General features: G+C 37.1%; 2 protein-coding genes across 3 annotated transcripts in view; one reads left to right on the top strand and one right to left on the bottom strand.

The window, feature by feature from the left end:
• Positions 1–25,352, top strand: part of LOC127529729 (uncharacterized) — a 455,734-nt gene that overhangs the window by 11,832 nt on the left and 418,550 nt on the right. The window lies entirely within an intron of this gene.
• On the bottom strand, positions 1,605–25,351 carry LOC114660827 (deoxycytidine kinase 2-like). Of its 2 annotated transcripts, none has more exons than XM_028813755.2 (7): positions 25,266–25,351; positions 12,635–12,750; positions 8,479–8,672; positions 7,827–7,974; positions 6,628–6,743; positions 6,437–6,536; positions 1,605–2,384 (listed from the first exon to the last, which is right to left on the bottom strand). In XM_028813755.2, the coding sequence occupies exons 2-7, from the start codon at positions 12,722–12,724 to the stop codon at positions 2,358–2,360; spliced, it is 675 nt and encodes a 224-aa protein (XP_028669588.1). In that variant the 5' UTR covers positions 12,725–12,750; positions 25,266–25,351; the 3' UTR covers positions 1,605–2,357. The 2 variants fall into 2 exon arrangements, with proteins under 2 accessions (XP_028669588.1, XP_028669587.1); XM_028813754.2 differs by lacking the exon at positions 25,266–25,351 and adding an exon at positions 14,136–14,360.

Below are 25,352 nucleotides of genomic sequence, written 5' to 3'. Positions count from 1 at the left end.
ATCTTACAAATACTACAGCACCGGGCTCTGCTGGAAGAATGACGTGTTCACCAAGCCTTTGTTCGGTTACCACTGTATTTGTCTAGCATTTCACATTGTATTACCCCTTAGTAAACAAATCCAAGGCAGGTGACCAGAGATGACTGTAGAGAGGAAAGATGGCACAAACTACAAAAAAACAACAGCATTTTAAATTTAAATGTTTTACTATACAAAATGTACAAATGTTTTACATTAACTTTGTTTTTTTTTGCAAACACTGAGATGCCACAACAAAATTTGTGCATTCTATTGCTGCAATTGAGAACATGCGAACTGCTGTAAAATGTATTCTTGCTATCATTTTAAAAGTTATTCAGAGAAAAATTTAAAACTTTCTTTGTGAAGCCCACAGGTAAAACCTTTAGAAAGCAAAAATGGCAGCTTCACTGCAGACACTTTAGACAGGTCATCACAAAAGTAAATTATGAGACTAAGTAAGGTAAACAGTACAAAGGGGGAAAAACATGCTAACATATTCACAAATGGAACACATAAATACACACTCAAATATTTCAATACTAAAGTCTGCCATAAACACAAGACGTTCTTAATTTGCATAATTTAAGTACATAGAATATACCTTCCTTAGTCATACAGACGCCAAACTATTATAAACAGAATTTATTAACCCCATCATCCCAGAATGACCATCTAGGTCAGGGGTGGCGAACTCCAGGCCTCGAGTGCTGCAGGTTTTCATTCTTACCATCTTCTTAATTAGTGACCAGTTTTTGCTGCTGATTACTTCTTTTAATTAACTTGACTCAGGCCCCATAGTTGTTTCTTTTTCTTTAATTAGCAGCCAAACAATAATGAGACACAAAACAAGCCACCAAATGACCAGCTCCCCTGTGCCCATTACACAATATCCGAAATTAAAGAGAGGTGATGGTCTTGATAAGGTTGATCTCTCAGGTCACCAAAACATTTTGACGGTGCTCTTAGAAAGAACAGAAAAACAACAGTTTTTGAAATGTGTGCTGTGGCAGAATGAGAGCAGCAACAAGCCATGGAATTAAATAACGGGTTTAATTAACAGAAAGAATTGGCTTCTCATTAAGAAAGTGATTGAAGTGAAATTGGTTGGAGTTTGAAGCCCCAGTTTAGCTGGTCATCTGTTAGCTCATTTCACATCTCATTTCTGCTTGGCTGTCATTTAATGAAGAAAGGAATCAATTCAGAGGGCTGAACTCTTCTAACAAGGCTATTAAAGTGATGGGGAAAAAGTTAATTAGCAGTGAAAACTGATCAATGATTAGGAAAAGGGTTAGAATGAAAACCTGTAGCCACTGCGGCACTCCTGGCCTGGAGTTCGCCACCCCTGATCTAGGTTGTTTATACCAACTAAACTCAAAAGAACCAGGATCTTCTGGTGCTGACCTTCATATTCTCTTCTAAACTCTAGGTGATCAGTCATTTGATTCTACTGCTCCTACTCTCTACCATTATTTCGCTTTTAAATTATGGCTGATGATCATCTTTCTTCATTCCTGCTTTCACAAACTGTTCCTCCATCATTAACTTGCTAAATAGCTCACTGTATGTGTTTGCTCACAGGAAAGTCTTGTTTCTACTACTTCTTTTGTTATTGCACCTGTAGATTGATCAGCTGAATGGTTCATTAAAACGTATTTAAATAAAAAAGTAAACCATGACCAAGTATGCTCATAATCCCACTATTATAAAAAGACTGATCCACTACCAAAACCACGGATCAACTACCTCCCAGTACAAATGTTTCATTGGCTAAAAAGTATTGAGAGCCACATACAGTACAACATAAAATACTGCTCACAATTCATATTTACAGCAGCCTTGTTACACCAAATACACAATTTACTTTATCAAAGAACATGAAAATGTCTATTTGATAGACATACAAGTGCAAGACAGAGGAAAGACAAATTATATTTCTCAGCACAGGACAGCAACTTCTGTAAAATTCTTCCAGAATGTCTGTACTAAAAACTATACAAACCTGAACTTAAAAACACTTTCACTCTTAAATTTCCATTAATTGACTTCATTAAAAGTTAAAGCTTCTGCAGATAAATTATGATAAGCACGACTAACTGACTGGCAATCAGTCACTTCCATTTGAGAATGATTAAATTCTTGGGAGTGTAATATTGCAGTGTGGCAACAGGCACTCCTGAATTTATGCTGAAGATACTGTACAAGCAGCAAAGTCTGTTGGAGTCAAAACTGCACTATAAATTATCAGAAGGTAATTGCAGTACTAACTTCTTGATGATATCTGCAAAGATTAAAATTGAGCAAACATGTCAGTCCAGAAGTTGCTTGAAGGTCAAAGGTTACAAAGAGCCCAAGAATTCTTTAACCTGTGAAAACGAAAAGAAGTACAATTTTTAGACAAACATACACATATTAAATGACTGAGATAAAATATGGTATGTTAATCACAGTAAAATATTAAAATTCATGAACTGACCCATTGTCTGAACCCACATAATCCAATTACAGGGTGAAAGGTGGGCCAGATCCTATCTAGCAGAAGCCACAAAGCATAATGATAAAGTACCAGTATGCCACAGGGTATGCTCAGGTTACATAGGTTTATTTTAAAGTTACAAATCAGTCCAATCTGCACAACTTTCAGATGCAGAAGAAAGTAAACCAGAAAAAAAATAGAAAGGGTAAAATCTTTAAACACCACAGCAACCAACCTACAACTCAAAATAAAATATCTAATCCAAATGTTTCCTTTACACTTACAGATGTAATATTAACAACTTGCTTTATTAAAAGAACATAGTACAGTCACTTTTATTTATAGCACCACTCATACTGACACCCAATCTCCTTTACATGAAGTATGGCCCTCAAGGGTTCCAGTGAAGGATTGGTGTTAGTTCAGCATCAAATCTGGGGGTAAAACTTTAGAAGAATGGCTGAGTAACCAATTTAAACACTTTTTAAAATTATTCTACGTATTTAAAAAATTCATAAAGTTTAGAATTGTGCCTTTCTTGGCAGTTTACTACATAATTTTTGTAGGGCTACAACAACTAATCTTCATAACTAATAATAATTGATTATTGAAAATGTTGGCAACAGTCACTTTCATCGACTAGTTGATTACATCATTAGCATGAGTAGGTTCTGTCACTCAATTGCATCACTACTTGATTCAGTTGTGAACACATTTAAAAAAGGCAGATAGTAATCAAGTGTCAGAGAAGTCAGTGTGACCTAAGACTTCCAGAGATTTTGAGCATTCTACTAAAAATGCGGGAAAAAAAAGGCTGTCAGGTGCAAAATGTGTAGGTTTGACCTCGTATGGCTGAGAGAACAACGGAGATGCAGAAACATTTGAATAAGATACACACTGTTACAGTCTCTGTTGAGGAGAAATTACAATTTCTGTCATCCCAGTAAGTTGAATGTTACTTCAGTGTTATGTGATACTGATATATAAATACAATGTTTGCTAGGCTAGGAATAATGACATCATGACTTTCAGTTTGAAGTGAGGAATATAATTCGAGTCATAGTCCAGCACTCTACAGTGCAAATAAAATACTAGCGTATGTGACAAAATTTCATGATAGGTGACTAAAAATTATGTGTCATTCAGATTTTTCACATGCCATATTTGGGTGTTTTTTTTTTTTGACTACGGTCATTCTGCTAAATCATGGTGCAGCACTACACATGTGCAAACATGTGTAACGGTAGTGTGCATGTGTTTACAAAAAATGGTTACAAAGAAAGATTACGTGCCTATCTGAGCAGATTTTTTTTTTTTTTTGCAGTTTCATGTGCAAAGAAAATCAAAAACTCGGCAACAGTGCAGCAGTGAATTTCACAGCACATCGACCGTCACTGAAACTTGTATCACTCATTCCAAGTCAAAAGATAGGAGCGTGGTGGAAAAGAGGAAGTTCCAGACTAGCTGGCTATCGGACTTCAACTGGCTTTATACAATCTGGAGGAAGACACAATAATGTGCAAGTACTGCTACAGCAAGCCTAGTTTAGATGGCAAAACATGTTGTGGAAGCATCACACAGTCAATTGTGAACATCTAGCAGTATACTCCTAATGGCAACTGACATGCAGCAGGCTACAACAGTGTGTTGGCTGCAAGCAAGTGTGCCAAAGAATCTGTGGCGGTAAAAGTTTTCCAGACACAAAAAGATAGGAACTTCAGTTAAAATAACAGTTCTTCTGTGGTGGAATATTGTAGTGCTCAGATTTTTACATGATGCTTTGCCAGTAAACCATCTTTTTCACAGAAACTGAAAAAAACTTACAATTGAAATTACATATTTAATTTTGAAGTGTTGGTTTACTGTGATTCTGAATACATAACACAAATTGTGGGTTAGTTAATTTATTGAAAAGTGTTGTGATTTAAGCATATTTTGTATGTGTGTATTGCAAAACCAGAGCCAGAAATACCTTAATTCTATTTATTTTCAATAATTATTTTATAAATGTTGTACAAAAACATAATTTTAAAGTATATATATATATATATATATATATATATATATATATATATATATATATATATATATAATTTTATACAAACCTGTTTATTTGGTGAAATGTGAATTTCCCCCTGGGATTTGTGAATTTCCCCCTGGGATTAATAAAGTATCTGTCTATCTATCTATCATCTATCTATCTATTTAATTTCAAATGATTTTTTTACAATCCAATTGGTAGATTAATCGACAAAATAATCGTCATATTAATTGATTATTAAGATAATCATTAGTTGCAGCTCTAATTGTGTGTGCTGCTGGGATAACAACACAGGTACTTTTACTTCAATGAAAAGTATTGTGTTATATTGCTTTAAAAAGTAATTGGACCACGTAACGCACGTTACTTTTAACATGTTACGCCAAACACTGCTCCAGAGATTGTGCTGCTGAGCCTAGCACTGTAAATTTAGCTCACCAATATAAATTTAGGGGCGGCACAGTGGCGCAGTGGGTAGCGCTGCTGCCTCGCAGTTGGGAGACCTGGGTTCGCTTCCCAGGTCCTCCCTGCGTGGAGTTTGCATGTTCTCCCCGTGTCTGCGTGGGTTTTCCTCCGGGCACTCCGGTTTCCTCCCACAGTCCAAAGACATGCTGGTTAGGTGGATTGTTGATTCTAAATTGGCCTTGGTGTGTGGGTGTGTTTGTGTGTGTCCTGCGGTGGGTTGGCACCCTGCCCGGGACTGGTTCCTGCCTTGTGCCCTGTGTTGGCTAGGATTGGCTCCAGCAGACCCCCATGACCCTGTGTTCGGATTCAGCGGGTTGGAAAATGGATGGATGGATATAAATTTAGAGATTGCTGAAAAAGTGAGACAGACTTTTTCAACCAGGAGAAGGAATAATGCAACCACCCAAGCATCTGCCTCAGAAAATTTGCTTGTGGCTGCTTCCACCATTTTCTTCCTGTGGGTACTGGATGCTTGTACGAAGCAAGGACTGGTAGGACAGAGTTATCTTGAAAGAGTTTACAGACAATGAATGGACATTACCTAGTTCCTCAGTGACCACTACCCTGGTCTTGCTACCTGCTATGTAGCATTTTATAAATTGGATTTCTATGAACAACCGGGTCATTAAAGTGCATGTGAGCACTTTGAGTAGTGAGAAAAGCGCTATATAAATGTAAAGAATTATTATTATTATTATTATTAAAAGCGCTCTATGTCTTCAAGGAGATTTACATTTCACATATGTTCCTTCTCTCTCTATATTCTGTCTGGTTTCCTACCACACTTCAAAGAGAACTATGTTAGGTTAAACAGCAGCACTAAAAGTTCCACAAGTATCAGTTTATAGACCATGCAATGGACTAATATCCCATCCTGGATGGGTTTCTGGCTGCTCCCATTTCAGCCCTAAAAGGCTCCAACTCTATATGACCCATTTCTGAATAAGCAGGTCCAGAAAATTTATAGAATATTTTAAAGTTACATATTGATGCTGAAATTTTTGTTAATCATTTGTGTGTACACATAATTAGAGATTAGATTGGCGGTTACCTTTGGTAGCTTAGAAGTTTGAGATAAGGTATTTCTTAGGGTAATAAGCAGCAAAAACACTTAAAACTAAACAACATAGTGGTTATGTATTAAAACACATATAACAAGATATTTTACATTACAATTTTTTTCTATATACTGCAATATTAAGTCACTAATTTGTGTATTTGGCATTTATACAAACCTATAAATGCATATATTTCCCAGTTTAGGCATATCAGCTGCACCAGAGAAAAACAAACAAGTGCTCAAACACAATTAAACCTATTGTATATAACAGGTTATTTCAGAAAACATTAATAACAATTTAAGGTTTAAAATTTTGCTAATTTTTACATTAATCTTAAATGTGTCTATTAAATCCAAGCTAATGAAATAAATATACCTTGTCTAAGAGACCCTCTTGTTTAATTTTGTCGGCTTTAAATTCATCATTTACATCCAAAACTAGCACTGGAAGATCTTTCAAGTATTCAAAGTCAAGCCTATAGGGAACAGAGGAATAATAAAAATTAAACACAAGAAAATAAATTTCATAAAAGATAGTGCTGAAAAAGGTAGAAAAAGTTAACTTACAGTGTTGTCCTATTATATAGCCAGCACTCATGCTTATAATGCAGTTTCTCTAGGTAGTCAAGTTCAATGCCTTGTTCCTCTTCACGACCTCTGAGGTGAAGTCTCTGCATACATTTCTGTAATGTTAGACAAATAAGACTATTAACTACTAATCACAACCATGACTAAACTATTCAAAATTACCATTCCTTACTAGGAATGTTAGATTAGTCAAAAAACAAGGTTTGTATATTCCAGTTAAAATAAGTAAATATTCAAATACATTCAAAGTTAGGTTACCAATTCTGGGTGTTAAACATGTATTCAATTCAATGAATTGCATTCAAATAGTGATATTTAATCTGATATCCGTACTCCTTACAAACTCCTGAACAAATTGCTCAATAACTTTTTCAAAACAAAATAAATGTGTATGAATGTAATTATCGGAATTTCATTACAAGGATATTTTAAGAACAACTTTGATCAAAACAACTCAGCCACTGGGAGAAGTAATTTAATAGTAACAGTGCCTACAATAGGCCTGGGTAAAAATTTTCTGATTAATTGTTATTTCTCATTTAAACGATTTGATATGGATTTTTAAAATCTCAAGATCGATCTTGTGAATCTCTATCCTGCACAATTACTATACTGTATCTAGATTTTTGCTTATCATCATTTTTGGCATCCGATCCAGTAGATGTTATCTAATTATATCCATCCATCCATTATCCAACCCGCTATATCCTAACTACAGGGTCACGGGTGTCTGCTGGAGCCAATCCCAGCCAACACAGGGCGCAAGGCAGGAAACAAACCCCAGGCAGGGTGCCTGCCCACCGCAGGGTGCGCACACACACCAAGCACACACTAGGGACAATTTAGAATCACCAATGCACCTAACCGGCATGTCTTTGGACTGTGGGAGGAAACCGGAGCACCCGGAGGAAACCCACGCAGTCACAGGGAGAACATGCAAATTCCATGCCGGGAGGACCCGGGAAGCAAACCCAGGTCTCCCAACTGCGAGGCAGCAGTGCTACCTCCTGCGCCACCGTGCCGCCCCCATCTTATTATAATTATGTAAATAATTTATTCAATAACAAGTAACAGGCAAAACATGGCTTGTTTAACTTTAATTTTAATCTTCTTTAAGCGGCAAAATGAAAACTTCAGATGAAGATATTATCAATAACATGAAGTCCATAACAACTCACCTGCGGCTCAGCTCTTAAATAAATTATCCCATCCAGCTCAATTTGTGATTCAAACTGGTTTAGAAGCCAGGCATGCCAATCTTGATATACAGCCCATTCAGTTTCATTTAAGTCTCCAGACTCAAACAAACTAGAGGCAAATACATACCTAAAAATAACACAGAAAAAAATAAAATATGTTGTAGCAAAAATAAATAAATAATAGTTGCTTTCTGTTAAGGATAACAATAGAGAACAAAAAAAAAAGGTTAAACTGGGGACAAAGATTTAATTTTTAATTGAGGTGACATGGTGATTAGCACAGCTGTCTCACAGTTCCAGGAGACTAGGTTCAAATCTTAAACACATTCATTGTCTGTATGGTGTTTGCACATTCTTTCCATGTATGAACTAGTTTCCCAATAATTTGAAGAAATATGTATTAACTGCTTTTAACCTTAAAATATTCACTGGCAGGACTAGTCCTTGACATTTCAGTTAATTCCTCTTTCTAAACTTTAAATTAGACACGAATTACCTTAGGACAGGATAGACATATACAATAGGAAACTAATTTTACACAATGAAGTAAATTATATCATAGAAGGAGTTGACATTAAAACTTTATAACCAGAAGAAAATAGTTTAGGCTAACCAGCAGCAATGTGCTTACCTATCACTATAAACTGATCTTTCAAAGAATTGTACAGGATGTTCAGCCTCACGCAATTTTGGGCAAACAGTCTTCAGCTGGGAACGTACTCTGCTCAAACAGGCATAAGTCTGGAAAGTGTAAGCCCAACGACTTGGTTTGTCATACAACATCTGAAGCAAGTTACCACCACTCTTTTGAGAAGTAGAAAGTTCCTAGAAAGAGATTTTGGAGAAAGAAAATTTAAGACACCCGGCAAATTAAGCAGAATTACATTTCTGTAGGCCCACCTTTATAGATAATTGTATTTTTTTTTTCTTCATTAATGGCTAAAAGACAATAAATAAAGTATTGGAAAGATACACATCAGGTATGTCAAAAGTATCAAAATAACATTATGAAGGGGAGCCTCATCCCCAGAAGAGTTGAAACCACCGGAGACCCAATGAGGTCAGGATTATTGGTTAATCAGAACGGGTGAGGTGCTGAGGCATCATCTGCTGCACTGCAGCTCCATGGCATGTTAAATTTATTAACACTCATGAAAAAAATATTTGTTTTTAACAGAAACATTCCTGTCTCTAGACTGATCAGCCATGTACTTTTTAACCTCATTACCACTATTCCTGAGATAATTCATAAACAGCTAGTAGCAAAAACACCACCTTCCCCAAGTTAAGTTGTCTTTTGTGCACAGCAGCCATTTGCAGCAGCAGGACAGAAGGAATGCAGGCAGTCAAAATATGAAAAGCATTAAGAACAGAGACATTTTTCCTATTGGTTCTTTAGAAATTGCCAGTGACTATAATATACAGTAGATTCCAGTTCTATTGATAGTGAAACACACAAAGGTAATGACTTTGCTCAAATGGTAAACTCTGTCACCACTTCTGAATGTCCGTGTAAATATTACACATACGAGTATTACATATATTATACAGGCACGTGTTAAAAGTAATAACTAAACAAAAGTTTGGGAACCATGGTTAGTCCATCCAGGTCTAAATGCTCTTTATTTGATGATTCAAGTTGAAAGAGAAGCTCAATAAATACATACTAGCCTAATAAGTATAAAGATCAGTATATTATCACATATACATTTTCCCATTACTTTGTGTGTGTACTGTCTTGTCGGCAAGCACATTTACTTGAGGCCTCTTGTGTCTACTGAGTGGCACACAACAAAAGCAAAATCCAGGCCAACAAACTGTTGGCTTTCTTTGCACTCAATCTATAGAATTCAGAAGGCTGAGGCTGACATGTACAGGTCAACAAAATTACCATTTGACATGCATTATGAAGAGCAGATCATGACTGAAAAACATTTGAGCTCAAGTCTAAAAGGTATTTACATTTTGTTACCCATTACATCAGACAGTAGTGAGAAATCCCTTTTGAAAATAAAGCCATTCTTTGAAGCACTGATAGAGAAATTCACTTAAGTCTACATACCTGAGCAGAATGCTACTACTGACAAATCATTTACGGTTCAGAAAGGTTATTTGATAATGAAGTGAAACAATGTGTTGGCACTATGTCTACTCTACTGAACAACCCGTAAAGTTTATTGGAGGTCTGACAAGAGTCTGCAAACTGGCAAAAAACTAAGCCTGCTGTGTTTCTATTTTATTTAATTTTTTAAATAAATGGTAGTCATTCCTGCAGTTGAATTAGACAGAGACACTAATTTCTCATGCATGTACCGAAGGTCATGTAGACCTATATGATCTTACATGCATACTTTATTTATTTATTTAAACAGCTTCTGTAAAAAGCCAAATTTCCCCCGGGGACAAATAATATTCTATCTACTGTCTTTGTAGTCAGCAGCACCCCTTACTAAAATATTGTCCCCCTACAACTTCATAAGGTGCTAGAACTTTTCAGTGCTTAAATGCACACACAGTGACATGATTCCTCTGTGAGTTAATATATTTCCGGCTGTGCTACAGAGCATGTACAGTTAGGTCCATAAATATTTGGACAGAGACAACTTTTGTCTAATTTTGGTTCTGTACATTACCACAATGAATTTTAAATGAAACAACTCAGATGCAGTTGAAGTGCAGACTTTCAGCTTTAATTCAGTGGGGTGAACAAAACGATTGCATAAAAATGTGAGGCAACTAAAGCCTTTTTTTAACACAATCCCTTCATTTCAGGCACTCAAAAGTATTTGGACAATTGACTCAAAGGCTACTTCATGGGCAGGTATGGGCAAATCAGTCATTATGTCATTATCAATTAAGCAGATTAAAGGCCTGGAGTTGATTTGAGGTGTGGTGCTTGCATGTGGAAGATTTTGCTGTGAACAGACAACATGCGGTCAAAGGAGCTCTCCATGCAGGTGAAAGAAGCCATCCATAAGCTGCGAAAACATAAAAAACCCATCTGAGAAATTGCTACAATATTACGAGTGGCAAAATCTACAGTTTCGTACATCCTGAGAAAGAAAGCAAGCACTGGTGAACTCAGCAACGCAAAAAGACCTGGACGTCCATGGAAGACAACAGTGGTGGATGATCGCAGAATCATTTCCATGGTGAAGAGAAACCCCTTCACAACAGCCAACCAAGTGAACAACACTCGAAAGTAAATACAGAGGGTGCACTGCAAGGTGCAAGCCACTCATAAGCCTCAAGAATAGAAAGGCTAGATTGGACTTTGCTAAGGAACATCTAAAAAAGCCAGCACAGTTCTGGAAATACATTCTTTGGACAGATGAAACCAAGATCAACCTCTACCAGAATGACGGCAAGAAAAAAGTATGGAGAAGGCGTGGAACAGCTCATTATCCAAAGCATACCACATCATCTGTAAAACACGGTGGAGGCAGTGTGATGGCTTGGGCGTGCATGGCTGCCAGTGGCACCGGGACACTAGTGTTTATTGATGATGTGACACAGGACAGAAGCAGCCGAATGAATTCTGACGTGTTCAGAGACATACTGTCTGCTCAAATCCAGCTAAATGCAGTCAAATTGATTGGGCGGTGTTTCATGATACAGATGGACAATGACCCAAAACGTACAGCCAAAGCAACCCAGGAGTTTATTAAAGCAAAGAAAATTCTTGAATGGCCAAGTCAGTCACCTGATCTTAACCCAACTGAGCATGCATTTCACTTGTTGAAGACTAAACTTCGGACAGAAAGGCCCACAAACAAACAGCAACTGAAAGCCGCTGCAGTAAAGGCCTGGCAGAGCATTAAAAAGGAGGAAACACAGCATCTGGTGATGTCCATGAGTTCAAGACTTCAGGCTGTCATTGCCAGCAAAGGGTTTTCAACCAAGTATTAGAAATGAACATTTTATTTCCAGTTATTGAATTTGTCCAATTACTTTTGAGCCCCTGAAATGAAGGGATTGTGTTAAAAAAATGCTTTAGTTGTCTCACATTTTTATGCAATCGTTTTGTTCACCCCACTGAATTAAAGCTGAAAGTCTGCACTTCAACTGCATCTGAGTTGCTTCATTTAAAATTCATTGTGGTAATGTACAGAACCAAAATTACAAAAAGTTATCTCTGTCCAAATATTTATGGACCTAACTGTATTTATTACATCATGGCTCACTTGCAGCCCAACAAAAGCATGCCTCACAAAAGACATACTAGTCCTTCTTCATAGTTTATTTACACAAAAATGCAATGTGCACTTTTTGCATTTTTTGTAACGCCTTTAATTGTGTTAGTGGTCTGTTTGTCTGTTACTTTCCTGAATAACTCTTGCATGTTTATTTAATATTTGTTTTAATATTTTTATGCACACTGTTTACAAAAGATTGCAAGTAACAGTTTGTTTTAATCAATGAAAAAAAAAGTTAACGATTTAAAATTCTTTACTTTTTATTATTTACAGAACTTCACTCTTATATTTTTCAAAAGATTGAACTACTTGAGATGTTTGAATTTAATGAGTAACATTTTTAATTTTTTTGTTTTCGTCAGTGTTAACAAATTCTTTGCAACTTATTTAAATAATTTTTATTGAGTTACATGATTATATACTGTATTAGGTATCAAAAATGGCATTGAATTTTAATACTTTTCTTAGTATTTTATCGAACTTTGAAATTTTGTTATCATGACAATCCTAATACACATTTTTTTTAAATTAACTACATCAAGGTGTAAACATAATACATTTAATGGAAGAAGACACTAAAGCTAAGCGTACCTCAAACTCATTTTCTGTGGTCTGAACATTGCACCATTTTGCTATTGGCTCTGGGACTACTTCCCACTCATCAGTTGCTTGCTCCAGCATTCGAACAAATGTAGACTTGCCTGCAGCTGTAAAATACAAAAAAAGAAATTAATAAAAGCATGCTGTATTTAATATAATCTATATAATATGCAGAAAGAATTACAAACGCTTAAACAGAACACTCTTGCTGAAGGTACTACAGGAGTTACTTTGGAGACTACAGTACAAGTATTTTAAAGCACGGGTAGCAAATCTGACTAAAATCCAGAAACTTTAGTCACATAAGTGGAAAAGAGGGCAGAAAAAAGAATCCAAAACAGAAACGTCCAACAACTGATGTTGTTAAAATACACAGTGTACTACATTATATGAATATAAGACAGTATTTCAGAACCTAACATGCACTTCTTAAACACATTCCTAGTCATTGCAGAGCTCTTAGCCAATTTGTCCTGGATACAAGGCAGCTCTGGACAGGGTGACAGGCCACAGTATTAAATGAAAAGTCTCCACAATAAACAAATTTTCAGTACCAACAAAATTTATAGAGGGTGAGATTTTACAAGTGTCTGCTGAAGTAACCGTAGAAAACAATGCATTTTTATTTTCAAAATCTGAAATAGGCAGCCCCACAACATACTTTGTCTTACTATAGCTCAATTTCCACAATGCAAAAGGTACAATACTATGTTTTTAGAATACGGACTCTTCAAAATATCATACACATCAAAATTATTTGATAAAGGTTGCAATAATTAATTTAACTGTAGTAACGGAAGAACTGAAAATGTTGCCCCCAGTACACTAGAAAATAAAGGCACGTGGCCATAGAAAAAATGACATGCCGCAAACGACACCAGCAAAAGAAATCGGAACTCCATTTACTGAATACAAATGATGCAAAACATAATAAATCAGCGTCATTCGTGATTTAAGGAATGGAATCTATTTTTTGATGGTACGTTGTCAAAAAGTTAAAGAAAAATTGCAACGATCCTGCTTGGTTTCCTTTTATATTAGGGTGTACTGTATATATAGCCGCTCGTCGTTAGCATAAAGTGAGCCAATAGTATTGCTGGTGCAGGTAAAGAGAGGAAGATGGGGGTGACTTTGGCGAGGGCGCGCAGCGGCTCTTTCAAAACGGCTTTTGGCGCCAACTTTCTTTTAAAATCTTCAGATCGTTGTTATACGCGTTGCATTATATGACACTGCATTTTATAGTGACCTTATTCCAACAATTTCTTCAGTATAGCATTTTCTTTAACCTGCTGTTCAGATGATACTCGTTATAAAGCATAGTCTAACCTGAATTAGAGATAAAGAAGCACAAAGTAAAGAATCACATTAATTTTCTGAGATCGAAACGAATTTACAAGTAGATTGTATTAAAAAAACATACACCATACTCTAAGAAATCGATGTCTGTCTGAGAAGATACATTACTTATATCCAAAAAAAAAATCAAACTTACCAATGTTGCCCTCTATTGAAATCTTCTTTACTCGCTTTTCAAAGCTGTTGTCAAAAACAGGACTGATACACATTCTCTTAGGTGGTGTGGCCATAATTTAAAAAGTTTTTCAAAACGTCCTAAATGAGTTAAAATTTTAAAAGGCACCTTGCCCGCTCTCTTTACTACCCAAAACTATTTAATTGTGGCGCTTTATCACTGAGGCGACAAGGACTGGTTCTTTTCGTGCGTCTTGTTGGGCGGGATTAAGGGACAGCCAACCAGAAACGGTAAAAAACACATGCCTATAATGCCAATCAAAACCTGACAACCAATTAAAACCAGGACACTTTAAAGTCAGTGAGGTGGCACGTCCTATTGTACATGCAAATTGCGCTCCAGTTGCAATTTTGTAAAGCAAAATGGTGTGTCTTTTTAAAGTAAATGAAAGATGTTGAGATCGCGACCGAAAATGTTCCATATACTAGGGATTTATTCATTTGTTTATATATTTTTAAATAACCAATACAGATCTAGATTATGTATGGCTGATTCAACGTTTATACTTAAACCGGCAAAACTCCCGGAAGAATCTTCTTTATTCATTCCCTTTAGAAAAAAAATGCGTTTTAACCTTATTATTTTGGCGGTTTGTACTTCCCAGGAGTTAAGGTTTCGTGTACCTCGATGTTAACTGTGATTTATTTGTTTTATCGTGCATCCTGTCTATCTGTGTTGTTTTATAACATGCACAGTTCAGGAAGGCGCTATATAAAAAATCTTTACATTATTTCTAATAATTGAAACACAAAATCAACGGATAAGGTGACGTGACACAATTACATACATTCAGAAACACCACAAAATCACATCCGAGAAACATTAGAATTAAATATTACTCGTTGGATAACACGTGTAACAAAGTGTCATGTCCTTCAAAATAAGCATTTAAGCGGAATATAAATTTTCGCTCTTCTGTCTGTTCATTATGTAACCTGTTAGTCAAGTTCAGGGTCCTCCTCATTCTATTAGACGGAGCGTCCATTCTTTATTATATACTGACACCAAGACGTTTTTTAAACTGTAAGTTCATCCATCCATCCATTTTCCAACCCGCTGAATCCGAACACAGGGTTCACTTCCCGGGTCCTCCCTGCGTGGAGTAAACTGTAAGTTAACTTAGCCAATTTATTCTTTACATTCAAAAGCATTCTATGCCCGCCTTCTTTTCTTGGCTGTTCACTTTCCGGAGCAGTTTATTAAAAGCTGGCTCGGTGTGGCGCAGGGCGGAGTTTAATCCTAGACTTGCCATTACTTCAGACCTAGGGTGCAAGCATTATTAAACTTGAAATAACCTTTAAGGTTAATGTAAAACGTACAATAACAATAAACTGAAATTGTACATGTCATATCAATAGAAGCTGTATAAAGATTACAATACAAGCGCAAATCAACATTACAGAGCGAATTCAATAAGATTTATTATTATTTTTATTATTTTACCTTTTTATTTGTGCCCTAACAATTCTTAGTACTGACTTACCTCTATATTAATAATATCAAAAGATTTTTTCGTTCTCTATGTGCCAAAGTAAATGCTAAATGATTATGTAGTTTTCTGATTGTATCTGTAAGGCTCCGTACATCTGCTAGGCCTGTATTCACTGAACAGCACTACATAAGAATAATAAGAATAAATGTAATTTAATACTGATTAAGAAGGATTATCTGTCTAATTCTTGTATGATCATTATTGGTGGGTTTGTCACATAATTACTGTAGTAGGATCTTGTCCATTGCCATGTAAGTAACACCACTGGACAAAGAGTGGTCTGTGGAGGAGTAACACTCAAACCAATTACTTTAAGTGCAGCCTTAACACTTAATGTATTAAATAGCTGGTTAATAATAAACAGGGGCAACCGATGCCAAGTTTTCTGGACAACTTCTTTGGTGCCACTTTATTCTCCACCTAATTGTTAACTGCTGTTTAGATAAGAGAATAAAATGGCAACAAATCAACAAAAAAGCTAAAATAAACCAAAATGTAAACAGTGAATAGATAAACTTGGTAGAAAGTGAAAATAGATCTTACCAACTTTGTAAGTCAATTCCATATTACGGGTTTCCTCTAGGTGCTCCAGTTTCCTTCCACAGTTCAAAAGACATGCAAGTTAGGTGGACTGGCATGCATGTGTGTATTCATCCTGCAATGGACTGGTGTTCTGTCCATGGATTGTTCATGCCTTGTGTGCTTTGCTTGCTAGAATGGTACCCTTCCCATGATCCTGCCCTGGATAACTGGGTTTAGATAATGGATGGATGGCTGGATATTTACAGTCATATAAGAAAGTTTGGGAACCCCTCTTAATTCTTTGGATTTTTGTTTGTTTATCATTGGCTGAGCTTTCAAAGTAACAACTTCCTTTTAATATATGACATGCCTTACGGAAACAGTAGTATTTCAGCAATGACATTAAGTTTATTGGATTAACAGAAAATATGCAATATGCATCATAACAAAATTAGACAGGTGCATAAATTTGGGCACCCCAACAGAGATATTACATCAATACTTAGTTGAGCTTCCTTTTGCAAATATAACAGCCTCTAGACGCCTCCTATAGTCTTTGATGTGTGTCTGGATTCTGGATGGTGGTATTTTTGACCATTCTTCCATACAAAATCTATCCAGTTCAGTTACATTTGATGGCTGCCGAGCATGGACAGCCTGCTTCAAATCATTCCATAGATTTTTGATGACATTCAAGTCAGGGGACTGTGACGGCCATTCTAGAACATTGTACTTCTCCCCCTGCATGAATGCCTTTGTAGATTTTGAATTGTGTTTTGGGTCATTGTCTTGATGGAATATCCAACCCCTGCGTAACTTCAACTTTGTGACCGATGTTTGAACATTATCCTGAAGAATTTGTTGATACTGGGTTGAATTCATCCGACCCTTGACTTTAACAAGGGCCCCAGTCCGAGACCTAGCCACACAGCCTCACAGCATGATGGAACCTCCACCAAATTTGACAGTAGGTAGCAGGTGTTTTTCTTGGAATGCAGTGTTCTACTTCCGCCATGCAAAGCGCTTTTTGTTATGACCAAATAACTCAATGTTTGTCTCATCAGTCCAAAGCACTTTGTTCCAAAATGAATCTGGCTTGTCTACATGAGCATTTGCATACAACAAGCAACTCTGTTTGTGGTGTGAGTGCAGAAAGGGCTTCTTTCTCATCACCCTGCCATACAGATGTTTTTGTGCAAATTGTGCTGAATTGTAGAACGATTCACAGATACACCATCAGCAGCAAGATGTTTTTCCAGGTCTTTGGAGGTGATCTGGTTAACCACCTTAACTGGCTCCTTTCGATGATATTTATACCACCAATTTTATTTTAAATTTTACAGATTTTGAAATAAATCTCTATTAGCATCTGTAAAATGGTTTAACACAAGTACAGCTGTTTGTATGTGTAATAAAAAAGGTTTTCTCTGTAACAGGAGAAGGGATGAAATAAAGGAGTAAGAGGGGGGGTTGGTCGCTTCAGTGCAAAACCAGCTACAAAGATTGGAATGTTTGGGATGATAGCGAAAGAATGTGCAAAAACTTGCTTCTCATAAAGAGTTTCAGAATGTTATGGGAATACAGTCAAGGCCATGTATTTGTTTTTCACTTCGAGGGGCTTCATTGCAAGCAACGCTTGTTATTGTGTGTCTTCTGATACTAGGCACCATCTCAGTGAGGGCCAAGTAGAAGAAAAACAATACTGCGTCCCGTGGAAGGGTGTGTGCTGAAACTGATCACTTCTGTATACACTGCTTACACGTAAGCCATTTTGGGTAAGGACACTCAATTAGTATATAAGGGAAGGTTCCGCCCTCAGTTTCTTCGGAAGCTCAACCGTGGGGAACGTGCACACCGCCCGGTATTGGACCAGGCTCACGAGTTGATCCTCTGACGAGACTGACACGCGGGCTCCCTCAGTCTACTGGTCTAGGATGATGGCTCTGGGTCTTTTGATATTACTGTAAGTATAGTATAATTCACATATCTGTATTACTGTAAGTTAATAGTATAAATCACATATCTTTATATATATTACTGTAAGTCAATAGTACAATTCCTATATCTGCATGTATATTGCTATTATATTGTATGTAACTGATATTATATTTGAACAAGTAAACAATTGAAGTATTGGACCTTTCCTCTCTGATTCTTGCCTGCTTATTTTCTGTTAAAACCTTTGAACCATTTTCCCAAACTAAAACAGTATGCAACTTATAAATAAAAAGTAATTCATCCACTTGCAGTCCAATTTGGCATTTTTTCAGGATAAAATGTGTCAATAATTTAATTATAAAGTATTACTTGATACATTCCAAGTTTTGTTTTATTGCATGTTCTCAAAAATGACATTCTTAGTACTTAAAGAAAATGATATATTAGTTTGCTTTAAAGTCCATATATAAAGTTGCTTGAAAAAGTATTTACTCTCCAGGATATTTTACACATATTTAGGAATTTCAGAACCTGGGATTGCAATGTTGCTGTAGCTATATGGTATTAGTTAGCAAATGGTGATGAAAGTCAGTTTGGAAGTTTTGCCACAGATATTTAATGGGGCAAATGTTTTTAGCTACTTCTTTATATTGTTCTCCATTTGTCTTTTTATCATTCCTAACATTCTCCACAAAACACAAAATATAAAGTTTCTGGCTATTTATTTCTACCTACAATACAACATCTACAAATGTATTTGAGATATCTTGAAATGCACAGAAGTTATTTTAAGATATCTGAAAATCTATTTGAGATATCTTAAAATGTGCAGGAAGTTATGTTGAGATATCTGAAAATGCATTTGATATATCTTAAAATGAGTGGGAAGTTATTTTAGGATATCTCGAAATATAATTAAGATATCTCAAAAAGCATTTAAGATAACTTAAAATTCACTGTTGTTTGAGATATCTAAAATACATTTTTAGATATCTAAAATTAATTTCATGATATCTTAAAATGGGTCTCTGCTCCATTTCAGATATCTAACAATGTATTTCAAGATATCTCAAGTTGTATTTCAAGATATCTAAAATGAATTTTCAGATATCTCAACATCACTTCCTGCTCATTTCAGGATACGTTTTAAGATATCTTATAATAAACAAGAAGTTCCATTGAAATAATAGGCAGTTTTACAGGAAATTATTTTGAGATATCTTGAAATGCATTTAAGATATCTTAAAATGCACGAAAGGTCAATTTAAGATATCTGAAAATTCATTTCAGATATCTTGAAATGCAGACATAATTATTTTGAGATATTTGAAAATGTATTTGAGATATCTTGAAATTCATTTGAGATATTTCAAAATGTATTGCAGATATCTTAAAATGTGAAGGAAATTATTTTAAAATACCTCAAAGCGAGTTTCAGAACACTACTAAATCCTAAATTTTCATAGTTAAAATTTGATTATTTGCATGCACAGTTTCAGAATCCAAAGCACATTTTCGTAGCACTAGACAAAAGGCAGGTAGTAAACCCAGATATGGCACAAATCAATAGCAGGACACTTACTTATACCAATATTTTCCAATTTAGAGATGCAAATCAACTTACTATACACATTTATGGATGTATTAGGAAACTGAAACAGTATAACAAAAAATACTAATTCTGAAACCCACAGTACACAATTTAATGAAAATTTCATATTCAGATCATGTCTAATCTACTACAATCCATTTCCGGGTCATGGGGGACTGGGCCTTATCCTGAAAGTACTGGTGTTTGCTGTTAAAATTTTAGGCTGTATGTTTCCATTTGCTTTGTAGACAAAATGCTACTTTTGCACAGTTTCTTACATACCCTAAAAGTCTACTAATGCCAACTATTCCCAGTTTACAGCCAGTCAACTCTTTTTGGCAGCATGACATTTTACATGCGTAAGCTGTCAATGGTATGAGCTATTTCTGTACCAATTATACCCTTTGGTTATACAAAGTCAACATCCTTCACACATAAAACATGTACTAAACAGCTTGGTTATACTATCCTTATCTGCTAATTTCATATTGCACACTATAGTTGACTAGGGGGCTCCGCCCCCTGCTCGCTTCGCTCGCCAACCCCTGTTGTTGGGAATGACAAAGAGCGTGATGTATGAATGAGATATAGAATAGTGTGACGGTGTAGATGATGCAAATAGAAAGCAAACAATAAAGTGTGTGGCACAGTGTAAAGGTTTATTTGAAATTTCTTTGTACACGCCGTTTAAGTGTAAAAGGTAATTCCAGCTCAGAACTTGTAAGGTCATTTAAGATGGTTATTGTTGTGATCAGAGTCAAGTTTGTCAGAGCTTAGAAAGACTTGTGTCTCTCCAGGAAGTAATGGAATGACTTGGGTATTAATGTTTTCCATATTAATATTTTTTGGACATAATATAGTGCGTTGTGTTAAAAGGGGCATTTGGTCTAATGAGATTGCTGCTCCAAATCTCTCTGTAACTAAGTTGTCGCAGATAAAGGCTTGAGGAATTGTAATAATATGTGCCTGAAGTCCAGCTGTATTGGTGAGTGTACCATCTCTCAGTTGTAATAAGCAATTGTTATGATCTGGTTCTGGACATCGTATCTTTTTTACTAACTGTATCTTTTGAAAGCAATGCCAATTGTCTGCGTATTTTAAGGTGCACTGAACAATAGCTGAGTGCATGGCATCTGGAAGAATAGCTAATCACTGTCTAAAATCTCCTCCTCATAAAAGTACCTTTCCTTCAAATCGAATATTATTATTCATAAACGTTTGTAGAAGTTTATGAATGGTGTTGAGTAAGTGACTTCATGCCATTGAACATTCATCAATAAACAACATTTTTTCAAGACGGATGTCATGTGCAGTGCCACCGTTAATGTTCATAGTGGATACCGATTTGTAGGATCTAATGTAGTTGATAAAGATTTCACTTTCAGGTACATCGTCAGTTATAAGCCTCTGTAGATATTCAGTATATGAATGTAAAGAAGGCAGTCTAATTTGACCCTTTTGACAACAACGTGTAAATGTATAACTTGTATTTCCAGTTGTTTCTTCAGGGAAGTGAACTGAATGACAATGATTGCAAATGACATTCATTAATCCGAATGAATTTTACTGGTGTATGTTTTTCTTGTGCCGTTTGAGAGGCGCGTTGTTGCATGTGTAGTATTTGGGACGTGTTGTTTTGGAGCTGTAATCGATTTGCCTGTGCTGTGTGAGAAGCCCGTTGTAGCCTTCGCTGCCATTAACGTATGTCTGAGACGGGAGGTGTTTCGTTTTGAATCCGTGCCTGTTGCGATGCAGCACTTTGATTGATAGTTTGCGTCATGTGGATCTAGGATGTAGATTTGTGCATATTTGCGTTGTTGATTTGTTTCAGGGTGCACTGTTCCAATGCGATGCAGTATTTGTGCACATATGCGAAAGTAGTATGGGCCATTGCCTTTTGGTGGCCTGATATTTACTCCGGTATATGCAAAAGCAAATGAACCATTGTAGGATCTAATGCAGTTCATAAAGTTTTTACTTTTAGGTACATCGTTAGTTAGAAGCTTTAGTTGAGCTTTGCGTTTTTGGAGTCGAGACATTTTTTCTTTTAGAAATATGGATAAGTAATAAGGAGAATTGCACTCACTGTTAATATGGAGCCTTTTCTGCGGTTGAACGGTTAATAGTGCCTTATTGTAATGAGATCCACCTATGCTGCATAGCCGTCTATTTTGTTGTTTCTTTCGTTTTCGTGTGTTTGTTTCTGTTATCCTTTCCTTTTCGTTTTGTACCCGTGACCGTGTATTCATGACTTGTTTCTTTCTCAGCATGCGAAATATGGATAAGTAATAAGAAGGATCGCAGTCACTGTTAATATGTTTCTTTTTCTGCAGTTGAACGGTTAATAGTGCTTTATTGTAAGGAGATCCACCAATGCTGACACCTATGCTGTCTAGTGTGAAGGTGTTGATGTTCACTTTAGAATATGTGGCTTTGGGTGTCACTTCTTATGGATGTGTGTGTGTGTGTGTGGGGGGGGGGGGGGTTGAGGATTGTTGTCGCGCGAGCGTCTTCTTTCTTTTTGTGTTCCTGTGTCTTGTTGAATCCCCCTCTTTGTGTGTGTCCCGTCCCTTGCTTGTAGGGTCTGTGGGGTGGTTTTGTGTTCTTTTTTTTGTGTTCCATGGGCTTGTTGAATCCCCCTCTTGGTGTGTGTCCCGTCCAGTGCCTGTAGGGGGGGGGGGGCCTTGCTGTTGTGCGCGAGACTTTTTTTTTTTTTTTTTTTTTTTTGGGTCTAGTTTCGTGTGCAATGTGTTTCGTGCTTTGCTTGCGTTTGAATACTTTTTTATGTGCCGTTTCCTTTTTTCGGTGCTCTTTGCGCCTCATTTCTCAATTTTTCCTGTGCTCACTCCTTTTTTCTGTGATCTTGTCCGCCTCTCGCGGCCCCTCATCCGCCTCTCTCGCCCTCTTCTATCCGCCTTTCTCGGCTCCTCAGCCGACCCTCGCGGACTCTTTTTGCGCCTGCGCAGTACGTCTTTTTGCAGCTACGGCCCATGGCCGGATGTGCCTGCGTCCATCATCCGGTTTAGCATTCTCGGTTAGTAACCGACCCTCGCGGACTCTTTTTGCGCCTGCGCAGTACATCTTTTTGCAGCTACGGCCCATTGCCGGATGTGCCTGCGTCCATCATCCGGTTTAGCATTCTCGGTTAGTAATATGGATAATTTAATATTGCACACTATAGTTACAGTTGTCAGCAGCAACATTCATTTCACTGGTGACTCTTCCTATGAAATCAGTAGAGAGATTGGGATATCATGGGGGTGTGTCATGAAGTCGCTGGAAAGGGATGTGTGGCACTCCCAATATCTCTGCAAAAGGACGAGCGTCGAAGTGTTAAGAGTCCTGGTGTTTTCTGTTTTGCTCTGTGGTTGCGAGACATTATTGCTATCCAGTGACCTAAGACAAAGACTGGACTCCTTTGGTACTGTGTCTCATTGGAGAATTCTTGGGTACCGCCGTTTTGACTTTGTGTTGAATAAACGGTTTCTCACTGAGTTCCAAATGAGACACATTACCAGCATTGTGAGGAAACGTGGCCATGTGGCGCAATTCCCTAAGGGTGATCTGGCTCACAGGTTCCTCATTGCTGAGGACCAGAGTGGCCAGACCAAGCCAAGACGACACCCACGTAACACATGGCTGTGGCAGATAGATGGTGGGACTGGACCGCATGTCTGGCTGGGGAGTTGCCAACCAGGATCCCAAGCTGTTTTGTTCTGTGGTAGGTACAGCAACATGCTGTACCAGTGTATGCTCCCCAACCTGACCTGACCTGTTACAACCAAATAAGAAGCTATAGATCAGTCAGTAGGAGGTTTCTTTAACATAGCCTCCAATTTCAGTAAATCTAAAGGTTCCAAAGGTTTTAAACACATCAGAAACCCTAGGCAACTTATTAATGTACACACATAACATCAATCATATAAAATTACTTGTGATTTTCCACTATCTTGCATGCAGCAATGCTAATGCACCCATAACACACGGCAGAATTCCTGACATCAGCAAGAAAGGCTCTCACAACACAGCAGAGATGAGGACCTTCACCATGAAATATATCCTGAACAAATGCCCCCTAGACAAATGGACATGTCTATACTGATAGCAGACAGTGAAAAAATGGTGGCACCGGAATCTTCATCAGGTACCCAGGAGACAAAGAAGAAAGGCTCTACTTCACCACCAGCCTTTATTCCACAAATTTTAAGGCTGATTTTGATGATATTAGATTGGTGTGGGCAATGCAGAAAACAGCTCTGACACCTATAACAATGTCATGTTCTTTACAGACACCCTATTTGAAATGCAGGTACTGCAGTCTGCTACAGACACAGAGCTGAATGCTATCTACCACTCTCATTTTCCTATACGGAAGACAAACAGCCATTCTGCAGTGGATTCCTTCAACTGCAGTGTACTTTACTAGGCAATGAAATTGCTGACAGATTGGCAAGGGATGGATCTATAAAAAGAACAAAAAGACAGCTAGGACCATCATCAGGGCCAATGAACAGACCAAGTGGTTGCATCAGCACCCACACTATAATAAGAGTGCCCCATACCACCTGCTTTCAAGTCCTGAGCAGGTGGCTATCTTCAGGCCACAGGCCACAACCACCTAAACCACTACCTCTACACCTAGTTTTGGACTGGTCAGTCACACAAGTGCCCATGTAAAACAGGCTGCCAGACAACAGAGCATCTCCTGCATGACTGTCCACTACACAAGCCTATGACAGCAGCAAGACAACGGAGCATCTCTTAAAAAACTGTCCACTGCAGAAGCCCATGAGACACCAGATCTGCACAGAGGAGACAGAAGTTATACAGAAGCTGTATGGCAGCCTTGACAGCCTACAATGTAAAAAAACATTCATCTGGGAGGGTGGCGTGTCCACTTCAGTGAACAACAAGAAGGAAAAGAGATTGAGATTTTTTATGGATGTTTTGAAAATTGTTTGGTGTTTGTTCTGTGTTGGTCCCCATAGAAGCCTATTGTGTCAGGAACTTTGTTATCTTTGCTCAACATATAAACATGAAATGAATATTTTTTCTTGGCTTTTACTACAAACAACATGGGGTAAGTAAGAGATTTAAAAAATGGCTACAGCATAATCCTTTAAATGGCAGCTGAAAACAGTTAATGCAGTATGAATAGGTTCACAGTATATGTGTATATTTTAATATTTGTTCCTAGCAGTGGGCTCTGTTATTTCTTGCGTTGTACCCGATGTTGCAGAGTTGGCCTCTATCCCCCATGACACTGCAGAAGGTGATATAATGGATGGATTTAGGGGTATGTAAAAACCAAGTTGAACATGCAATATTTCACATTATGGAGTTTATGTTAGTGACAAGCATTTGGCATATTATTTTCTCATACAAAATAAAAAATACAGGATAAAAAGAAAAGAAAGTAATCCATAGAGAAAAAATATATATAGACAAGTTAGTTGTAGAAATTTGTTCTTATTATTTTCTTTGCTCAGTAGAGACAAAATGGATGCATTTCTCTCATAAAAAGGCATAATAAAAAGGCAAACCTCACCCTTCCGACAATTCAACCCGCTTAAACATGACTCTTTTGTAACAATTCACTACGTCACGTCCAGACGCCATTTTGTAGCAGTTTCTC

Source organism: Erpetoichthys calabaricus, chromosome 11, assembly GCF_900747795.2.
Source record: "Erpetoichthys calabaricus chromosome 11, fErpCal1.3, whole genome shotgun sequence".
Taxonomy (NCBI): domain Eukaryota; kingdom Metazoa; phylum Chordata; class Cladistia; order Polypteriformes; family Polypteridae; genus Erpetoichthys; species Erpetoichthys calabaricus.
Note: the sequence above shows the minus strand (reverse complement) of the source record. Positions and strands in the feature narration are given on the sequence as shown.

Bases quoted from the DNA above. Each gene is read 5' to 3' on its own strand.
- LOC114660827 (XM_028813754.2), bottom strand. From the start codon at position 14,229: ATGGCCACACCACCTAAGAGAATGTGTATCAGTCCTGTTTTTGACAAC. The intron at 7,975-8,478 runs GTAAGCACATTG...TGTTATTTTTAG, and splicing joins AGATCAGTTTATAGTGATAG to GTATGTATTTGCCTCTAGTT. The intron at 2,385-6,436 runs GTATATTTATTT...TCGTTTTCACAG, and splicing joins AAGAGGGTCTCTTAGACAAG to GTTAAAGAATTCTTGGGCTC.